Here is a 19,135-nt window from a genome sequence, read left to right on the forward strand (position 1 = left end):
TCTGTAAGCAGTGGAGAAACCAAGGAACCCAGCTGAAAGCACCCAGTGCCTTTATTGATGCAAAATGGAGTGGTGGGAACTTTGCCAGCTAATGTCAGCACTGATATGGGGAAGCTAATGGAAGAAGAGATGATTTTTCCCCCACCCTTGGGATGTACCTACTCCTTTGCTGCTGGCATTGCCCGGAGAAGATACCCGCAGGGGACCTCTGCCACTGGAACTGTGTGCACCTGAGCTGGGAAAACACCGGGCAGCAGCGAGGAGAGATGCCTCTCTGAGTGTTCATGTTGGCATTTCTTGTCTGTAATTGCCTTTGGACTGAAGTAGCCTCTTGGCAAGGTGGTGGTGAACATCTCTGGGCCAGACTTTCGCTTGGCAACGGGCAACTTTGCTGCCTTCCTTGGGCCAACACTGGCTTGCACACACTGAGATTTGGCCCTCGTTGCTCAAGTGATGGGCTATTTCAAGCTCTTCTGTATCCTTTTATACAACACCTATTTTTCCGTTTATGGTTTCTTGCCCTGTAGCAGCGATGGCCTCTCCCGCAGCTTTATAATGGATGTGAACGACACAGGAGCCCTAAGGGCGTATTAACTATGTTCCTGATGGACAGTTGTGAGCAGCTGAGGATGGGGATCTGTTTGAATTGCCACCTCTCAAGCCGTTATCAAGGGCCCACACCGTAACAACTCATTGAGGCTGAGCAACGTTCTCACTGACACCAAAGGGCCCGGATTTCCCCCAGGAGAGCCAGTGCTGTGGCAGCAGGCGTATGGGGATTAACCGCCTCTTCAGACCAAGTGCCAACAGCTTTCCGTTCCGTGTCTGGCAAGAAGAGCTGAACCAAAGGTGTTGGCTTCCCCTCCCAGGCAGGAGGTGGTATCCTGCCACCACAATAAATGACTTTTAAAAAATTATTCTATGCATGGATTTTTTTTTTCTTTTTTTTTTTTTTCTTTTCTGCCACAAGCTATTCTACATTTGGTGGATTCATCTTCAATTAGCTTGGGAGTTCTCCGCAGGAATTTCTGCAGAACTGGATAGAAGGTGATTTTTTTTTCCCCAGTGCATTTTTCACACGTTTGATTGTTTCAAAGGTTTTGCCTTTTTTTTTTTTTTTTAAGCTATTTTGTGCCAGCCAGTCACCTTGGATTTATTTTTCTTGTGAAAAGGTTTCATTACTGTTCTGCTGTGATTGTCCTCTAAGGAGATTATCCTGTAACTTTTTAAATCCTTAAAATGAAACCAGGACAAGACTCTGGTTCCTTTACCCATGCCAAATTGTCTTTCCTTCCAAACACGTTTTAGTTTCTCCATGACTGCATTTTGAGCTAGAGGAATCAGCCAGATATGATTTTTAATACCATAATTTTCATGCCACTTTGAGGATATTATTTTTGCAAGGTTTGTATTCATTCTTTTTTATTATTGATTCTCGCCCCTGTTCATGGTATCATAGGATCACATAGACATCCAGCTTCCTTCTAGTCCTAGGTAAGCTTCTAGTCCTCATGTCTATGGAGAACAGCTGTAAGGATGTGAATGCTAAAGTTTCAGCTCCCAAACGGGGTAAAATAAGAAGGGTAAAAGCTGGGGCTGTGTTAGGGCTCTCCATGGGGCTGGTTTGCTGCATGTCTTCATTGCAGCTTTTGCTTGGTCCTTGTGTTTGTTTGCTGTGGACATTCAGTTACGTCTCTATCAACATGCAAACACGGGCTTTCTTTTGAAATAGCCTAATAATTTATTTTTAAATAAACCATTGGTCAGATGGTGTGGGCATCAGGAGATTTTCACTCTAGCATATCTTTGTCCTGCTGCCAGTACAAACAAGTTTCTATCAAAACATCATCATAGATAACTTTTTTTTAAAAAAGCATTTTTTCCTCAGTAGGAAGCTCTCTTTGAGTCAGACACATCTGAGATCTCCATGTACTTAACAAACTAGAATACTCTTAAAAAAAAAAAAGGTCAGAACATTAAAAATAAGAGAAACTGCATAAATATAAAACCTTTCCCTGAAAAACATCACTTGTCCAACCATAAGTGAGGACATTGCGATCTGTGATTGAAGTTGAGGAGCCCAAAAGACTGGAGACAAGCGCACATGCCCCCCCCGCCCATCTCTCCCCTCCCTTTCCTACCCTATTATTCGCATGACTCTTCCCCTCCCGCAGATCTTAGCTCCTGGCATCTCTTCAGTCCAAAGTCAAGGTGGAGGCGAAGAACTAAGACTATTTTCATCGCAACTTCCAAAGTGGTTCTGCTGCCCACACTCACATGCCCTTTTAACTGTCACATCCCAACAACCCTCATCACCCTGGAACTCATCAAAGTCCCTCAGGTCTCTCCTGTACCACTTGACTTTGATCCTTCTTTCTCCTCTCCAAGGTGGGCTTTAGCACCATGCTTACAGCTACCTTAGGTGGGGAAATACTTTACAGACCCCTTTCCCAGGGGAACGTCAGCTTAGTGCCCTGGGACCCACTTTCTGTCTCCACTGTTGGTTGGGGAGGTTCCACAGCAGTTGAGAAGATGAGGAAAAACATGGAGAAAGAAGGGGAACAAGAGTATGACCTTTTTATCCTGTCTGCTGGAACAGCTCATTGCTCCATGCTTCTCAGGCTACCCCAGCTCCTTGCAGGTTCCAGGTCCTGTCTACAGTTATCTTGTGAGCATCTTCAAGTTCCCATAGGGCCTCAAGATAATTCCCCCCCCTTTCCTATTTGATTAAGTAAAATGGTGCCAGTCACAGCTGCAATGTCCTACACAGTATCCAGATGTCACATCTCTGCACTGATAAGCATGGCCTTGCCTCCCCCCACCCCTTCTTGCCCCACACCCCCATGGGAAAAAAAAAAACAACCCAAATCGTTCCTCGCTACATCTTCGTTAGGCGCAGAACATTGAGGCGCACAGGAAGGAAGGTGGCACCGGAGGCGTACTGGATCTCCCGGAGGACCCCTTCCCACTTCTTCTGCTCTTCATCATATCTGGGGAGACAGACAGACAGTTATGGTGAGAAAAGCATCCCCTCTCCCTTGCTTCAGCTGCTCTCCATAGTGGTGGGAGCCCTGGTTCATGGTGTGATGTCCCACAGACATCTGTGGGAGCTGCATGGGGACTTTCAGCCCTGGTGTGCTCGGGTTTGCAGCGCCACGCTAAGAGACATGGATATCAGCACGTGATCTTGCAGGGGAGGGTGTGTTTTTCCTTTGGGAAATGGGCTGATGACACCAAAACTGAACATTCGTGGTGAAGGCCAGCAGGTGCCTGCTGAGGGTGCTCTAGAGCCACAGATGTGAAGGACAGGAGCAGCTAATGCTATATTAGCAGCTGTCAGAAAGTGCTTTCTGCCCACTTCTCTGCTCGCACATGAGACTATCTCATTTCCAGCCTAAGCACTGGCTCTTCCCAGGGAGAGCATGTGCTGCACCAGCACTGGCTGCTTCGTGCCAAAGGGGAGGTCTGGAACTGGCGCCAGGCAAAACGTCAATGCAGCCACAAAGCTAAAGGAGCAGATTTTCCCTGGTATGCTGCTATATGAGGCTGGGAGAGATCACACCTAATGTGCCCTCCAGCAAGGCACAGAGCAAACTTCTCACCCAGAGACCCTGCAGCTTTGTGCTGGGGTAACAACCACCATCTCATAGTGAAGGCATCAAGAAAGACAGAAACTATCTGTTCCCTCAGTGGGTCTCACTATCATCCCTCCCACGCTCCCCTGGACACTCCCAGGAAAGATCGTCACCTCCAAACGTCGTTCAGCTCCGTTGGCACCAGCTCTCCCGACTCCGTCTCCACCGTGGCGAACCCTCCGAGCAGGTAGAGCACCCCAGCCAAGCTCACCAGGCTGACCGAGCTGCGCTCCTGCGGGAACTCGGTAAATGTGTCCCACCTGCCATGCCAAGAGAGGGGACATGTTAGGGCACCTTTGCGCCAAGGCTGGCCTTGAACCGGGACTCAACAACTGAATTAACTAGCAACAGACTAACTTGTGTCGGTCTACATGGGATGGAATCATACATTGACTGTTGTTAGAGATATTGGTTTCCAACTTCATTTTGCATTGAGTAGATGAGCTGTGAAGCACACCTGACATGGACCAGCAGGTCCCAGCGGTGGGACTGCAGCTGCAAGGCCCACCCAAAGTCAGAGAGTCTATTGTGTTGGGTGAAGCTGCCAAGATGAAGCTACAGCCCTACAGGGAACCCAAAGGCTGCACCAGTTGGTGAAACTGCTTTGAAGGTGAGCCTGAGATGATTCACAGCCCAACTGCAGTGGCACTGGTGATGCCCAGCTGTCCAAGGAATACAGACAGGGAGGAACTGGTATTGGGAGTTGCAAGCAAACTCCAAAATGGTTGGAAGTTGTTTAATGTACACCTGCAGCTGCCCCTTGTGTAATTATGCCCTGAAGGTGTGCTCAGGTACGTACTTGTTGGTGGCAATGTCATAGACTTCCACCGAGTTGGTCAAACCAGAGTCAGTCACACCAGCCGCCACGTAGATTTTGTCTTTGTGCACAGTGGCTCCAAACAGGGACCGGGCAGTTTTCATGGGAGCCAGCTCCTTCCACTCAAACTTGGATGGGTCGTAGACACACATCTTCTTCAGGCACTTTCTAGGGAAAGATGAGAGCGAGAAGGAGCCTTGATCGCCTGCCATGGGGCAGCTTTGCGCTGCAGGAGTTGGGGGATGTCTGCTGGGAAGAGCTTGGGGTCTCTGGAAAGGGTTTTGCTCTTCCACATTAGCATGACTGCCTTTGCACCAAAGGATGCCCGTGCCCGGAGACATCATTTGTGTGTATGGCACATCCCCTCCTGATGTGCCCGCTTTGGATAGGAGTCCCAAAAGCTTGACATTGTGTTCACACAGCTGGATAGGAGCCCATGTAGCTAACTGCCTCTCAGGAGCACGCACACAGCCATCAGACTGTGTTTCAGTGCTGCCGATCCAGCTTGAAGCTGTGAAGCATCATCAGTAAAGCCCTGTTCCCCAGGAGAGCAATGTAGGGTGCATGGATGTATGCACGCTCACACTATTCAGACTATAATCCTTCCAGAGCGAGACCTGTCATTGCTGGATTATGGCATGTTTGCTCTGCAAACAGTCACACTTCTGGCTTGCAAAGAAATTGCTGCAATGCTCCCCAAGAGAGGCTTTTTCTGCTGAGCCCATCTCCTGCAGGAGGGCAGGATGGGGGTCAGTTTTGATGAAGTTTTTCACTCCTACTGCAAATACCCATCTGGATTTCACTACTAGGACCAAGCTACTCCACAAATCCAAGACAGGAGACCCTCAGCGTGAAGGGGTTTCTTCCTCTTCAGCACCTCTCCCAATCCGTGCGATGTTTATTTTGTGTGAGTAAAGGGGATGATATGTTCCCTATCCTGCAAGGACAGTGCCATCTCCCTGATGTCCATGTAGGACTCCTAAAAGCTTGGGAAGGGCTACAGTCACAGAAGTGAGCTGAGAGGGAAGGTTCCACGTCTCTTACTCCATCCAACCCTCCTTAACCCATAGCATCCAGGCTGGGGAGGTACCAGCTCAGGTCTTTACCCCGACTAGTCCAGGGGATGACTCCCCCCATTTATCTTGATTTTTTACTTACTTGTCGCTTCCTTTGCCGCCAATGACATATACGAGGTCCTTATGCGATACCACTGCGTGGCCATAGACTGCGTAGGGAAGGGAATCGGCTTCACCCCACTTGAAGGACCTGGATCAGGGAAAGATGGGAAGTGAAAGGATTTGTAGCTTGCTGGGTGAGGCCCAGAGTACGTGGCACTTTCCAGACCTAGAGGTGAGCACAGACCCTGACAAACAGAAAACACGATCTCAAAAATACAGAGGTTTCCAATGAGATAGTGCTCAACCAGTAAATGTTGTGATCCTAAAAAAAAAAAAAAAGAGAAAACAAAATATGCAGGATGTTTATGCTAATGCTCATTCTTATCTGCAGCATCCTCTGTTTTTGGGCTTTGTGCATACACAGCCTCCCTTCTCCCAGGACCTCACCTCATTTATAAGCATTACCAGCTAGTCACAGCCGAGACAGAGATTTCTGCATTATGTAAAAAATTAAAACCAATGCGACCTAGGGGTGCAAGATGATGGGGGCAAATTTATTCTTTGGCCATCACCTTCCACTTTGAGGTGCAATGGTTGGCCAGCACTCAGAAAGGACGCAGGGTGTCCACATTTTGTAATGCAGGGCTTTGGGGAAGGCTCTGAGCTAGCTCCTGGGCAGCTGAGCAGAGGATGCAGCTATAAGGATTTGGAAACCTCAAACTGGTATCCAAACAGAGATGTCTGTCCATGTCCATGTAACTTAGACTTGGCCCCAGTTTTCACACATGTAGGTTGTAGCCCCTAAGACCTGCACTTTATTTTACCTAAGAACTGAAATGCCTGCACTCAGTGCTTTCTAATTGTCCAGCCACTCTGGGCAAATATTTGATCCCACAGCCCAGCAGTTTGCCCTCTCTAAGTTTGTTACAGTTGAAGTTTTGACCTAAATAGTACTAGAAATACAGGAGGTACTGATCACATCTCTACCACCTTCAAATCAGTATTCAAAGCATCCCCCCTAAGCACTTAGCGAGGGCAGACACATCCTTTCCCGGAGCCTGCAAGGGCAGATAAATGCCCCATTCTGTGGGAATGAAATGGGTTTCAAATCTCTGCCTATAAAACAGACTTTGAAGCACACACATCTAAATAAAGACCAAGCAAAGGCTTGTTAACGCCTGCTGTTCTGCCTCTTTGGGGCAGGGAGGAGCTCTCTTTGGATGTTTCTGCCTCCTGCGTGCAGAACAGAACAGTGCCTTTTAATAAAGCTCATGACATAACATGGGTCAGAGCCCATTGTGCAAAAATAATTGTATATTAAGCCTGATATCTCTCAGAGTGGGCCATTCAGTGCCGTTTATTAATATCTTCAAAAGAAACTTTCCTGTCCAAAGCCACTCCTGGTGAGACCACAGTGAAGGTCACCAAACCTCCAAACTGATGGGCAAGAGCAGAAGAAAAAAAAACCCTTTGCTCCTCTGCACTGATCCCACATGAGCATTTGCTAAGTTTGGTCCCTGATAACATAATACCCCTGTTACGGCTTCCATCTCCTAGAGATATGATTACAATAAATGAAGCAGCTGGAGAGAGACAGCGCGGAGCCCCAGGGCACAGCTTGAGACAGTCCCCGTGGTCCCAGCATCTAGATGTAGAGTTCAAGCCCTGTGTCCAAAACCTTTTGGTCCCTGAAAGGCTGGAGTCGTTTTGCACGCTGGCTGCTTTGCCTTCTCCTGTCACCCACCTCCCAGCCACACTCGCACACGAACACTTACAGCCGGTCATAGCACAGGACCGAATCCAAGGTCTTTTCTCCCTCTTTCAGTTCTTTCCCTCCGACCACAAAAATGGAGTTTTCTGCCTCTCCCAGGCCAAAGAGGCAGCGAGGGGAGGGCAGGGGGGGCATCCCCATCCAGTCTGCGTCCAGATGGTCGTACTGAAAGGAAACACATGGCCATTAGTGTGCGCTCACCCGGCCCATTTGCTTAGCAGAACTCAGGGTCCAGAGGCTGAGAGCAAAGTCCATTCCCACGTGCAGCTTGGTCACCCCAGTAGGCACTTTGTACAATGCCAGCCTCTGCCTGTGCCGTGCCATCTGGTGCAGGATGGGGATCTTAGATCAAATCCCAGTCATATATCGTATGACATAAGTTTTATGAGAAGGCTTAAGAGCAGAGATGTACCAGCAGGAACATGTTCTGCTCTCTGTACCAAAGCTTTGACCTGGGACAAGCTCGGTCATCTTTGGGTAAGAGAGTCTTATGTTGGACCTATAATGGATAGCTCCTGAGTCTGAAGGACCAGAAGCACTTCAGTCTCAGAAATTTTGCCTGCACCTCTTCAGCTGTAGCACACACCACAGTATTTCACAGAACCACAGACTGGCAGGGGTTGGAAGGGACCTCTGGAGCTCACCCCGTCCCACCCCTGCTGGAGCAGGCACCCCCAGAGCAGGGGCACAGGGCCGCGTCCAGGCGGGAGGTGAATGTCTCCAGGGAAGGGACCCCACAGCCTCTCTGGGCAGCCTGTGCCCCTGCTCCGGCACCCGCACAGGGAAGGGGTTTGTCCTCATGTTCAGGTGGGACTTCCCGTGTCCCAGCTTGTGCCCGTTGCCCCTTGGCCTGGCGTTGGGCACCGCTGAAAAGAGCCCGGCCCCATCCCCCTGACACCCACCCTTCAGGTATTTATAGGCACTGATGAGATCCCCCCTCAGCCTTCTCTTCCCCAGGCTGAACAAGCCCAGGTCTCTCAGCCTTTCCTCCCAAGGGAGATGCTCCAGCCCCTGATCCCCTTGGCAGCTCTCCCCTGGCCTTGCTCCAGCAGCTCCCTGTCCTTCTTGAACTGGGGGGCCCAGAACTGGCCGCAGCCCAGTGGCCTCACTGGGGCAGAGCAGAGGGGGAGGAGAACCCCCCTCGCCCTGCTGGCCACGCTCCTTTCCATGCACCCCAGGGCACCGCTGGCCCCCTTGGCCACAAGGGCCCGGTGCTGGCTCAGGGTCACCTCGCTGCCCCCCAGCACCCCCAGGGCCTCTCAGCAGAGCCGCTCTCCAGCAGGTCCCCCCCAGCCTGTGCTGGTGCGGGGGGTTGTTCCTCCCCAGGGGCAGGACCCCGCACTGGCTCTGGTTGAACTCCACGAGGCTCCCCTGAGCCCAGCTCTCCAGCCTGCCCAGCATGTTGAACAGGACTGGACCCAGCACAGACCCCTGGGGAACACCGCTAGTGACAGGCCTCCATCCAGACTCTGCCCCATTGATCACGACCCTCTGAGCTCTGTTGTTGAGCCAGTTCTCAATGCACCTCACTGTCCTCTCATCCAACCCACCCTTCCTTAGCTTGTCTATGAGGATGGTGAGGATTTAATCCTGATAATGTTCCATCTCTGCCAGGTAACAGTGCGGTGTTGGCAATGTTGGCTACACAGTTCACTCCACTGAGCTCCTTCTTCTCCCACCAATTCTTCTTTCTGGCAAATGATCTGTTACCGTGTCCCTCTTCTGCTTCTCAGGATACTGCTGTTGTCCCTGTCATCTCAGTGTGTGTGAGAGTTCATGAGATGAAACTTACGCATGTCTATCTGCACAAAGGCTATTTACGTAATACCTATCTACCCCATATGGTACAACACGACTGGGATGGTGCTGCAAAGCCCAGAGCTCTTCTTGCTGATGAAAGTGTGCCAGACTCATCTGATAGATGGGGAAACTGATCCATACCGCACCACTAGATCAGATGGCCAAATCCTTGCAGATCCTTGGACATCTGTAGATCAAGGCATTGCCTCATCCCCCCCCCCCCAAAAAATATGTCAATGGTTATGAGGCTGGGGGCTCTCTGGGCACCATGGCTTGATGGGAGCTATAGACTGGGGCAAAAACTTTTTAACGTGGCTTGGTAGCAGAAGAGGGACAAATACCAACACCTAAAAGATCAAGTGCAGGAACTGACTAATGCTAATATCATCAAATTTATGGGATTTCCACTAGGCGCATGCTGCTCAGGCATTGGCACAGGCTGCCCAGAGAGGTGGGGGCGTCACCGTCCCTTGGGGTATTTAAAAGACTTGCAGACGTGCACTTCAGGGCATGGTTTAGGAGACACGGGGGTGTTGCGTTGGTGGTTGGACTTGATGATCCTAGAGGTCTTTCCCAACCTGAATGATTCTTTGATTCTAGGTGGAAAATGGTATCAAGGCAACTATGAATTATTGAAAGAGCTCGGACTCTCTGGTTCACAGCAGGGAAAGTTAGCTTGTCGGTTATTGTATCGAGCACTATTGTCTTCAGTGAACATAATGCATACATTTGCATTGTAAAATCTTAATGTTTGATTGTAAACATGTTATATGATGTTTTATAAATAAACTGACCTTTCCTCTCTATCTTTCTAAGGCGAGAGCTGGACACCCCTGGAGCTGCCAAGGGCAACAAAGGCTTATCGTAATGAGGGTGAGAGTAAGTAGGGACGAATCGGGACTCGGTATCACGGCGTGTCACCATTCCTGCCAAAAAGGCAATTATCACTGGTCTTTACCAAGGTGGATGGGCCACCTAGATGGTTTATTATTTCATATTGGATGTATATTATATATATACACATATGCATATTTATTTGTATGCACGTGAATATACAATATGTATATTCAGGGTATATTTTAACCCAGAAAAGGAACATATATAATTATATATGTTCGATAAATAGCTTGGTAGCAGAGGAGGGACTTTGTGGGTTAAGTCTGGAGTGACGTCTTGCAGCCAGTTTGGTGGGACTCTGCAAGATGAAGCTGTGATGCATCATTGCCTGAAGCACTGTTTGCTATGGGCTCGGGCCAAAGAGCTTCAGCTTGCTGGGTTGCCTCCAAAGACTTGGCCTCAACTGGGTGCCTGTGGTTATTGTCTCTTTGTAAGCTGTGGTCCACATTCGTGTTATTTATAGTGCAATCCCGAGCAGCTCAGTCACCAGGATGCTTCCTGCTTCTTGATGGATTCAGCATTGTTTTCAGGTCATAAATCTTAGGAGTGACAAATAAAAGATACCCTTTTCCATCTGAAATGTCAATGGAATAATTTTGTTCCTGTCAAAATTTGCAAGGCCTCTGGGATTTTTCAGCATTTTAATATTTTGGTGCCTGTCCTTAAGTCTAAACTACCCCTGACCTAACTCTCCTGGCTTCAGCAGGAAGAATGTGAAATCAGGGAGGCCAGAAGCTGTCAGAAGGTACAAGATGCTGCTGCACTGACATGGTGAGTCAAGAGTCCATTGTACAGCTGCCTACCTACATCTGTGTGAAGTTTCAGCTGAAAAAAGGCCCAAAAATCTCTCTTACTCATACAGAAACTGTGAGCTATGTTACGGCACTGATGGCAATAAACTACACCTTTGCAAACTGATGGCACCTTCCAGCCCTGGGACTCGTCCGCACCTCCCGTGCACGAGCGCTACAGCGAGCTGTGAGGGACCACTGTCCCCTTCTTGTGGGGAAGGAGCTAAAGACAGCCACACAATGCCCAAGGCATTTGCTGCTGAGTCAGTGGCAAATTTGGAGCTGAATATAGAAATCGTGCTGTTTGCAGCTCAGGATCACAAGAATCATTTAGGTTGAAGGGTCCTCCAAAGGTCGTTTACCCAGCTCCCATGCTCAAGCAGGTGCAGCTTTGGTCTTAAGGCAGATAGCTGGGGCTTTGTGCAGTCAAATATTAAATATCTACAAGGATAGAGGCTTTGTGACCCTGCTCCATTACTCCACCACCTCTGTTGGGAAGGTTTTCCTCACAGCTATCTGAAATTTCCTTTATTGCAACTCCTGGCCATTACTTCTTGTCCCATCTTTGTGCAAATCTGAGAAGAGTATGCATCCCTCTCCTGTGTCCCCTCCTGTTAGGGAGCTGCAGACACCAATGAGATCTTCCCTTCCCCTTCTCCAGGCTGATCAGACCCAGCTCAGCCTCTCCTTGTACCTCCTGTTCTCCAGCCCTGACCATCTTGGTGGCCTCTGCTAGACTCATTCCAGTACCTCAATGTCTCCCTTGTACCGGGGAGCCCCAGACTGGACACAGCATCCAGACACAGTCTCACAAGTGTACGAAAAAGGGAAAAAACAATCACTTCCCTTGACCTGCTGGCTGCAGGCGTGCTGAAACAGCCCAGGACATGATGGACCCGCACAGCCCCTCAGTGAATTACCTTGCTTGGCCAGCAACTGGACGGGGGGAGCATTGATCTTTAGCCATAGGTTTGAGCTGAATACAAAGCAGCCCGTCTACCTGCTCTGTGCAGGTGGGTGATGGAGCTGCCCACAGCCACTGTTGTCATCCGTTGTCCAGTGCAAACGGCTGTATCTCAGGCAGCATTTTCCCGTGCGCTCCCACTGCCTTCCTCCTCCATCCTGCTTTCTAGGGCTGCGGTTTCTTCCTGCTAACTTCTCATTTCACAGGCTTTACACAGGCTGCATAGGCTCCAAAGCCTGCCCCTTTCCAGGTGAGGACAAGCATGGTCCCTGCACACGTGGTGCAAGTGTACAGAGCTACCCGTGCAATGAGGGAATAGAGGGATCAAGGCTGTATGTCTTGGCTTGGGAACTACCCTTACTTTATCCTTTCTGCCTGGACATGTTATTTTTTCCTCTCAGAAGGAGGATATGTGAGCCATGGGAGAAGAACAAAAGGATTTCTGGGTATGGGGGGAAGGGCAGACTGGATTTCTACAGGGTCAGCAGGACGGGCGGGCACCTTGTGTTAGCTGTCATCAGGGAAGGTGCTCTTGGGTTACAGCCCAGGCCGGGGCTCAGATTGCCTGTGCGCAGCTTGATCTGATTACAGCTTTGGTTACTGGTGAGTTAGAACAGCGACGTTTCTTATGGAGGATCCCAAAAGATGTCACACCATGGTTTCTCCCACACATGATAGAAATGGCCAGAGACCCTGAGCTGGACTTAGCACACCTTCAGGGGCAAGAACAGCGCTGGAAATGGGGCACACGTTGGTAGGTAGGGACATACCCTGTGTCCTTGGAGTGTTTGCTCTGTGGCTGTAGCTACAGCTGTTCCCTTTGTTGGCACCTGGCACCTGGCAAAGACACTTTTGGGTTTTGCTGTGGGTTTATAATGAGGGAACCTGAAAGATGTAAAGCTGAACCCAGACCTAATGCCATCAACCTTCCGGTTAATGTGCCCTACAGCAGCCAGAGCTGGACCAAACACACTGTTCAACGTGGTCCCCTATTTTTGATTTGGATTAGGAAGGGTTATTCCTATTACCTACCCCTTCAAACCTTCTTCCTCAATGACTAGAACCACCCCCCCTCAGTGGGATCTGCCTTAAAAATACAGAGGAAAGAATCTCTAGTAAAACAACTCAGATGTTTCACCTTCATTTACAAGTTGGGTTTTTTTAACATCACATGATAACATATATTATTGGCATCACATGGAAGCTAAAGAGTGATAATGTTCCAAAGCGGTCAAAGAAACGAAAGAAAGGTAAAGCTTGTACCTGTAGGAAGTAGGAACTCATGGGATCCTCTTTGCTGTCCTCGTTGTAGTACAGTCCTCCAACAATGAAGATCTGATTCTCTTTGGTCACCAGGCTGATATGATTCTTTGGGATTTGGGTAGATAGGGAGGCAAAATAGCACTCATTGGCTGTGGGATCATATGCCACTGCTCCACTGTCGCTCACCATGAAAATAAGGTCCTGCAGGAACATCCCAAAGCGCATTGTGTCATTTAAGATCCCTGGGAGAGCATCCTCCTCTGTATCTTCCTCCTCATCTACTGCTCCATTGACAACATTGTCTTTTGCTTGCTTTTCACTGCTTTTCTTCACTTTCTTCTTCTTCACCACAGTGAATTTGCCTTTTTGGGCATCCTTCACCATCTGCAGTTTCTTGAGCAGCTCCGGGCTGGCCTTCACCATGGCGTGCTTCTCCACGTGGTCCTTGATGTAGTCATTGGGCATGAGACGGAAGCGGATGCTTTCAAAGATGACAGGCAAGGCCTTCTGCCGGCTCTCATGGTCCTTGGTCCCCACCCACTTCATCACTACTTCAAAGACCGTCTCTTCTTTCTCGATGTTGAGGGAGTCACTGGAGATGATTGCAATAAGCTCATCCGGTGAAAGCTGGTAGAACTCCTCATCCCGAGAGACCAGCGCAAAACGATCGCAAATGAAATCCCGAGCTGCCACGGCCAGCCGGGCGCAATCCAGCATCAAGCCCAGCCTGAAGATAGCCAAGCAGTTGCTGAGGCAGAGACGCTTCTGCAAGAAGGACACGCAGACGGTGAAGATGGAGGGGATCTGGAACATGTTGGCCACAGAGAAGATGTCCTGCACGTTCTGCTCTGTGATCTCCAGCTCGGAGGTGTAGATATAATGGAGGATCTTGCCCATGACATCTGGATCCACATCTTCCAAACTGACCTCCCTCTTCTTGCTCTCTTCCATGTCTGAGAGGAACATTGCTCGAAAATATGGGCTGCAAGCTGCCAACACCAGCCGATGGCAGGGAAACTCCTTCCCCTTGACTTTTAAGACACAGTCCAGAAACTTATTGTGGTCCAACATGTCTTTGAGTCCATCCTGGAGGAGAGTTTGCTGGTAGAGACGCAGTTCTTCCACTTGATCAAAAGGCAAACCCATGGTGAAGAGTAACCGCTCCTTTTTTTCACGATCCTTCTTTTATATATATATATGTATTTATGAATATCTCTATACCTGAGCCGTTGGCAAAGAAACTTACTCAAAGCAGGGCTCGCGGGTCTCCCTTGCTTCCAGACTGTCAGCACACTGGGAATGTGAAATGCTTGCTAGTATCGCAGCTGTCTGTGTACTTCAGTTTCCAGCGTAGGGCTTTATATATAGGCACAGCGTTACAAAGCTTAAGGAATCCATACTGGAGCATGTGTAAGCCGATCACCCTTTAATATGACACATTGGACAAGGAGGAAGGGAGGGGGATGGGGGAACAGCTGTACTTCCAGCCTCGATGCTTCAGGAAGGGTCTGTCAGCCCATGAGTCACGGCGGGGGGAGCAGGAGCTTTGCTGCCATCCCATGACGGGAGACGCGTGTGACCCATCGGCTCAGGCGCTGCGCTTGGGAAACAGCTTCTGATGAATCAAGCATCCGAATCTGCCTTCTGGGTCATGAATGGCAGGGCTGGGACCTTCTCCCCTGACACCACTAAACCGGCTGCTCTGAAACTGCTAAACCTTTTTGCTGTGCTAAAAATAGACTGTGAAGTCAAAGCTGGAAAGATGCAATAAGGGAGTGTCTTATGTGGGCTTTGTGGCATCCCCGACTCCAGCCAGCTCGCTCCCAGGGCTGCTGTTCTGCACAGGTTTGTCCTTTATTCTCCTCTGGAGTCAGTTTTCAGAGGTCTGGAAGGGGATGGAAAATGAAGATAGTGCTATTTATTTACACCCCTGTGTGGGTTATGAGACCTATGCTGGAAGTTACATAAAAAGTCTCGCTAAATGAGGAGGCTCGGGGAGCCTGGGAGAGGGATGGCTCTGCTCTGTCTGCAGTACGTGCATGGGCTGCACCAGCACAGTCTCTGAACACCTCATCATTAACAAATCCATCTTCTCCACATCTTGGTGACAGAGAGAGTGTCTGAGGCAGAACAGAAGTAAAGGGAGCGCAACAATGGGCTTCAACTCAGATTAGGACATCTAAACACAGGTACCTTTTTGTGAGTTGAAGGTCTCCTGCTAAGGTCTGCTGAGATTCAACACCCCCATGTTGAAGTCTAGAGTTACAGTGGGACAACTTGCCTGGCCTTGAGCTGGTGCTCTAGAAAGGCTGAGGTCTCCAGCAGGTCTTGTGTCCTGCTTCCATGCCCATGGATGTCTAGGAAGCCCCGTGGGGCTTCAGATGGCTGGTTCAGGTCCAGGTCTTCCCATGGAGCTCATGAAGAAGCAAATTAGTTGTGACAGACATGGATGAGCAGAGTAGCTGTAATTATTTATACCTATGGTAAAACTTATACATTAATCTGTTTTATTGTATCTCTGTTGCTATGGACCCTCTGGGCTGGCTGACACTCAGTGATGGCACAGATTTAATTAATGATTTAATTAAGTCTATGCAAAGAAATTAGTGTATTTAAAGCCACATAACCCCTTACCCTGGCATGGATATATTCATAAAAGTGCTTTGTGCCATGACGGTTATCTACGTAAGTGGGACGAGGGAGGGAACTATACTGGTATGAAGTCCTTTTGTACTGGTGAGTTTCCAGCAGCATCTGGGAGGTACCAATATAGCAGGGAAATAATCACAAGCTGTTTTTGGAGCTCACATCATCAGCTCTTCTGCTGCGCTGCTCATCTGTGACGGGATGAGACAATGAGCACTGATCTTTGAACTGGGTCAAACTTCAGAAACGTTCTTCTGTTCCCAGACATCTGGGGCTGGACAACCCCATCCTCCTCTCTCCCTTCCCTCTTCATTAGCTCTGCACTGTCCTAAGTTTAATCTTGCGTTGTCGGGCTACCAGCTGGGATTTTCCCTGCTCTGCCTTTAATTACCCTTGAGTCCTGACTTGTTTTCCTTTTCACTGTGCTGCTCGGCGTGTGCTGCCATCCGAGGTTTGCTTCCACATTCCCCATGTCATGAGGTGTCGCTGCTAAAAATGCAGCTACAGCTCATCCCTTCCCACTGGAGCTCCTGACTGATTGGTGGGTCTGTGGCTTCTCCCACGCAGGGAAAGAGCACTGTGCTGCTCCCCGACCTGCTCTGGGGTCTTCATTGGCTTCAGCAGCTTTGCACAGCAGCTGGACCAGCTCCAAGGCTTGGGGAAGCAGCCCTGGTTTTTCCAAAGCACCATCTCCTCAGTGCACTCTGTCACTTGGGCTCCCTACAGCCATGGGGAGAGACAGGCATCTCCGAGAGTTGGTTCACTGCACCTTAGACACTTGCCTGAGGTGAGAGGACTCCAGTGATGTCCACCTATTCCCATTTGCTCTTGAGAGAGTTTAAGTCATGGATTCAGACTAGGCATCCTTAACTGTTCCCAGTGCCTCCTGGCACCACCAGTCCTGGGATGCTGTCCTCATGATGGCTTGTGGCAACCTGCACACATGTGACCCTTGCCTTATGTTTCCACCATTTTTTGCTGTCAGCTCAGTACAGCAGCTGTCCCAGTCCTTGCCATCAAAAAGGATTGTAGATCGCATATACGGCCCAGACTGGGCATACAGGCTGTCCCCTATGTGTTAAACCCTGACCTCAAATGGTCTGTAAACCTCCCTGCCTCCTGAGCATGGGTGCATTCAGCTCAGATAAGGTTGATTCCTCCCTAGACAAGTTTGTGCCACAGCCTGGTGGGACAGAGGGTTGACCTGGTGGACTCAAGCACTCCGAGCACCTCTGCGCCATGGAGAGGTTCACATGGTGCTAATGGGGAGACCCAGGGGTGCTCTCAGAGTCATGGTGTACTGCTCCTGAACCCTCCTGGGGCTGGGTGTGAAAAGCCAGCAGTGCTTTATGCAGCTCAGATGCACAAGCTTCAGATCCTCTCACTCACCGTGTATTTGATGCTCAGATTACTTTCCTTCTTATATTTTAGGTTACATGTTTCCAGCCTGGATATCAAGCACAGTATTTCTTTCTCACCTGTGTGTCTTCCCTCATTCCTGGTTTTCATTTGTTCACACTGGTTGGTTGTTGCCATTTTACAATATGTTTATGTGCAGGAACATCGATAGGATTTTTTGGGGGCTTGGTCTGAGCCTTCCTGGACTGGAAAGCCAAGGGCCCATCTGGTTGCTACAGGAGATTTTTCTCGGATGATAGCAGTGGAATTTCAGGCAATCATCAACTATGAGCCCTCTGTAACCATTATCTCTTGAGGGGGCTTTGATCACAGTAGACCTGTCCCATCTGTCTTCCATTTGCTGGGTTCAATGTGTCACCACTAAGGTAGGCTGGTCTCCAGGCAAGTACCAGCCAAGCCCAGAGGGATTAGCAGCTAAAAGCAGATGAGATGTCGCACGTGGATGCGATAAGGGTGAGCAGTGGTCATGGTTACCATTTGGTTATCGCCATCAACACATGAATGGGTGGATCGACTCTCCCAGAGTACCAACCCCCGCCCCAGAGACCACTGACTGCTCTATAATAGACAACACAGCCCTGAATGAGGTGGGCTGTTCTGAGATAGCCCTCAGTTAACTGGCCTCAGGTGTAACAGGGCTACAGCTAGTGATTTCCAATGACCAATGGACTAAGTCAGTTATTAAGCATGTCTCTAAGTGGGCAATAGCCCCCCCCACAACATGGGAGTGGATAAGAATACATACAAAATTTTAGAACAAGAGAGATGAATGCAGGAATTACAGCCATGCCAGGCTGAACAAGACAGGGTCCAGTGTAGGGCTATTAATTTGGATTTGTAGTGGCAATAAATAATTGCTTTTTCTTAGTCTCTCAGGCAAGTTTTACTAACAGGCAGGGAATAACCAGATCAGACAAGACACTCTTCTCCAGGGGGGAGATGAGCAGTCAATAAATCCCACTCCACAGAGGCATACACTGAGGCTGAGGGTCTCCTGCACAATGCTGAACAGTGAGATGTGGTTGAGATAGCACCACTTGGGTGCTCCTGGCCCACCAGACCACCTGGGCTTCTAACGGCAGTGATAAACGAGGGCATAACTTCAGGCAAAGGGGGGCAAAGCCCAAGTTCTCCCATGAACTGTCTGTCTAACAAATCACTCACTGGGTTGGTGTCTAAGATTAGCTCCTCCTGGCAGCTCCAGCAGATGCAGCTGCTGGGTATATTTAGATCCTTAGTGAATGGGTTATTTTCTCTCCCGGAGTATCCAAGTCAGGAGGGCAGTGCAGAGTCACTGGGCTTCGCCGTGTGAGTCACCCACTTCGACACTGGTAGGTGGGTGACTCTGCCCTCCCAGGCAGTCAGGGTCCTGAGCTGAGCCACCTGCAGAGACAGAGCCCTTGGTCTTGGCAGCTCAAGGTGGCTTCAGCAGTGCGAGGACACCCATATGGAGGAGAAGAGCTGAATTTTACGCAGGGAGGAAGCACATCACGTCATAGCTGCTTTGGTGGTAAAGAGTAAATCTGAAATAATGGAGATGCCAAGAAACACCTACCAGCAGCAGATCTGTGTTAAAAAGGGGTATGCCTGGTAGCTGAAGGGGTTTTGGGGATGTGACTAGAGATGCCACCAAGGCACAATACCTGCTGCTACTGCCAATCTTTTGGGTCGGGCTCTCAGAAATAAAAACTACATGGATGAAAGTTTGATGGCAGTAGGCTCGTGGTATTTCACCAGTACAAAGGGGGAGTCAAAATAAAGGTGACTATTAGTCAAGCTGCAGCCAAACCTCCAATCTGGTGGTGCTGCTAAAGTGGGCTTCTGTCAAACTCAACAGTGTCTTATCTTGTGTCACAGTCAGGGGTGGGACGTGAGGAATTGCAAACAGATCCTAGTGTCTCTCAGCTCTGATGGCAGGGCATTACCCACGGCGGCACCTGCATTATAGCCGCATAATGGGTGGACAGATTTCCAACATTTATTTACTACATAAATAAATGACATTTATCAGGGA

General features: G+C 49.3%; 1 protein-coding gene across 1 annotated transcript; it reads right to left on the minus strand.

Moving 5' to 3' along the window:
* Positions 1-2,146: 2,146 nt before the first annotated feature.
* Positions 2,147-14,363, minus strand: KLHL40 (kelch like family member 40). Its single transcript, XM_064445158.1, has 6 exons — positions 13,057-14,363; positions 7,346-7,506; positions 5,611-5,718; positions 4,435-4,620; positions 3,749-3,895; positions 2,147-2,990 (listed from the first exon to the last, which is right to left on the minus strand). The coding sequence occupies exons 1-6, from the start codon at positions 14,200-14,202 to the stop codon at positions 2,879-2,881; spliced, it is 1,860 nt and encodes a 619-aa protein (XP_064301228.1). The 5' UTR covers positions 14,203-14,363; the 3' UTR covers positions 2,147-2,878.
* Positions 14,364-19,135: the final 4,772 nt, after the last annotated feature.

The sequence above is a fragment of the Phalacrocorax carbo genome, chromosome 2 (genome assembly GCF_963921805.1).
Source record: "Phalacrocorax carbo chromosome 2, bPhaCar2.1, whole genome shotgun sequence".
Lineage (NCBI taxonomy): Eukaryota > Metazoa > Chordata > Aves > Suliformes > Phalacrocoracidae > Phalacrocorax > Phalacrocorax carbo.

Bases quoted from the DNA above. Each gene is read 5' to 3' on its own strand.
- KLHL40 (XM_064445158.1), bottom strand. From the start codon at position 14,202: ATGGGTTTGCCTTTTGATCAAGTGGAAGAACTGCGTCTCTACCAGCAA. The intron at 7,507-13,056 runs GTACAAGCTTTA...GTTTCCTTTCAG, and splicing joins TGAGTTCCTACTTCCTACAG to TACGACCATCTGGACGCAGA. The intron at 5,719-7,345 runs GTAAGTGTTCGT...TCCCTGATCCAG, and splicing joins GTCCTGTGCTATGACCGGCT to GTCCTTCAAGTGGGGTGAAG.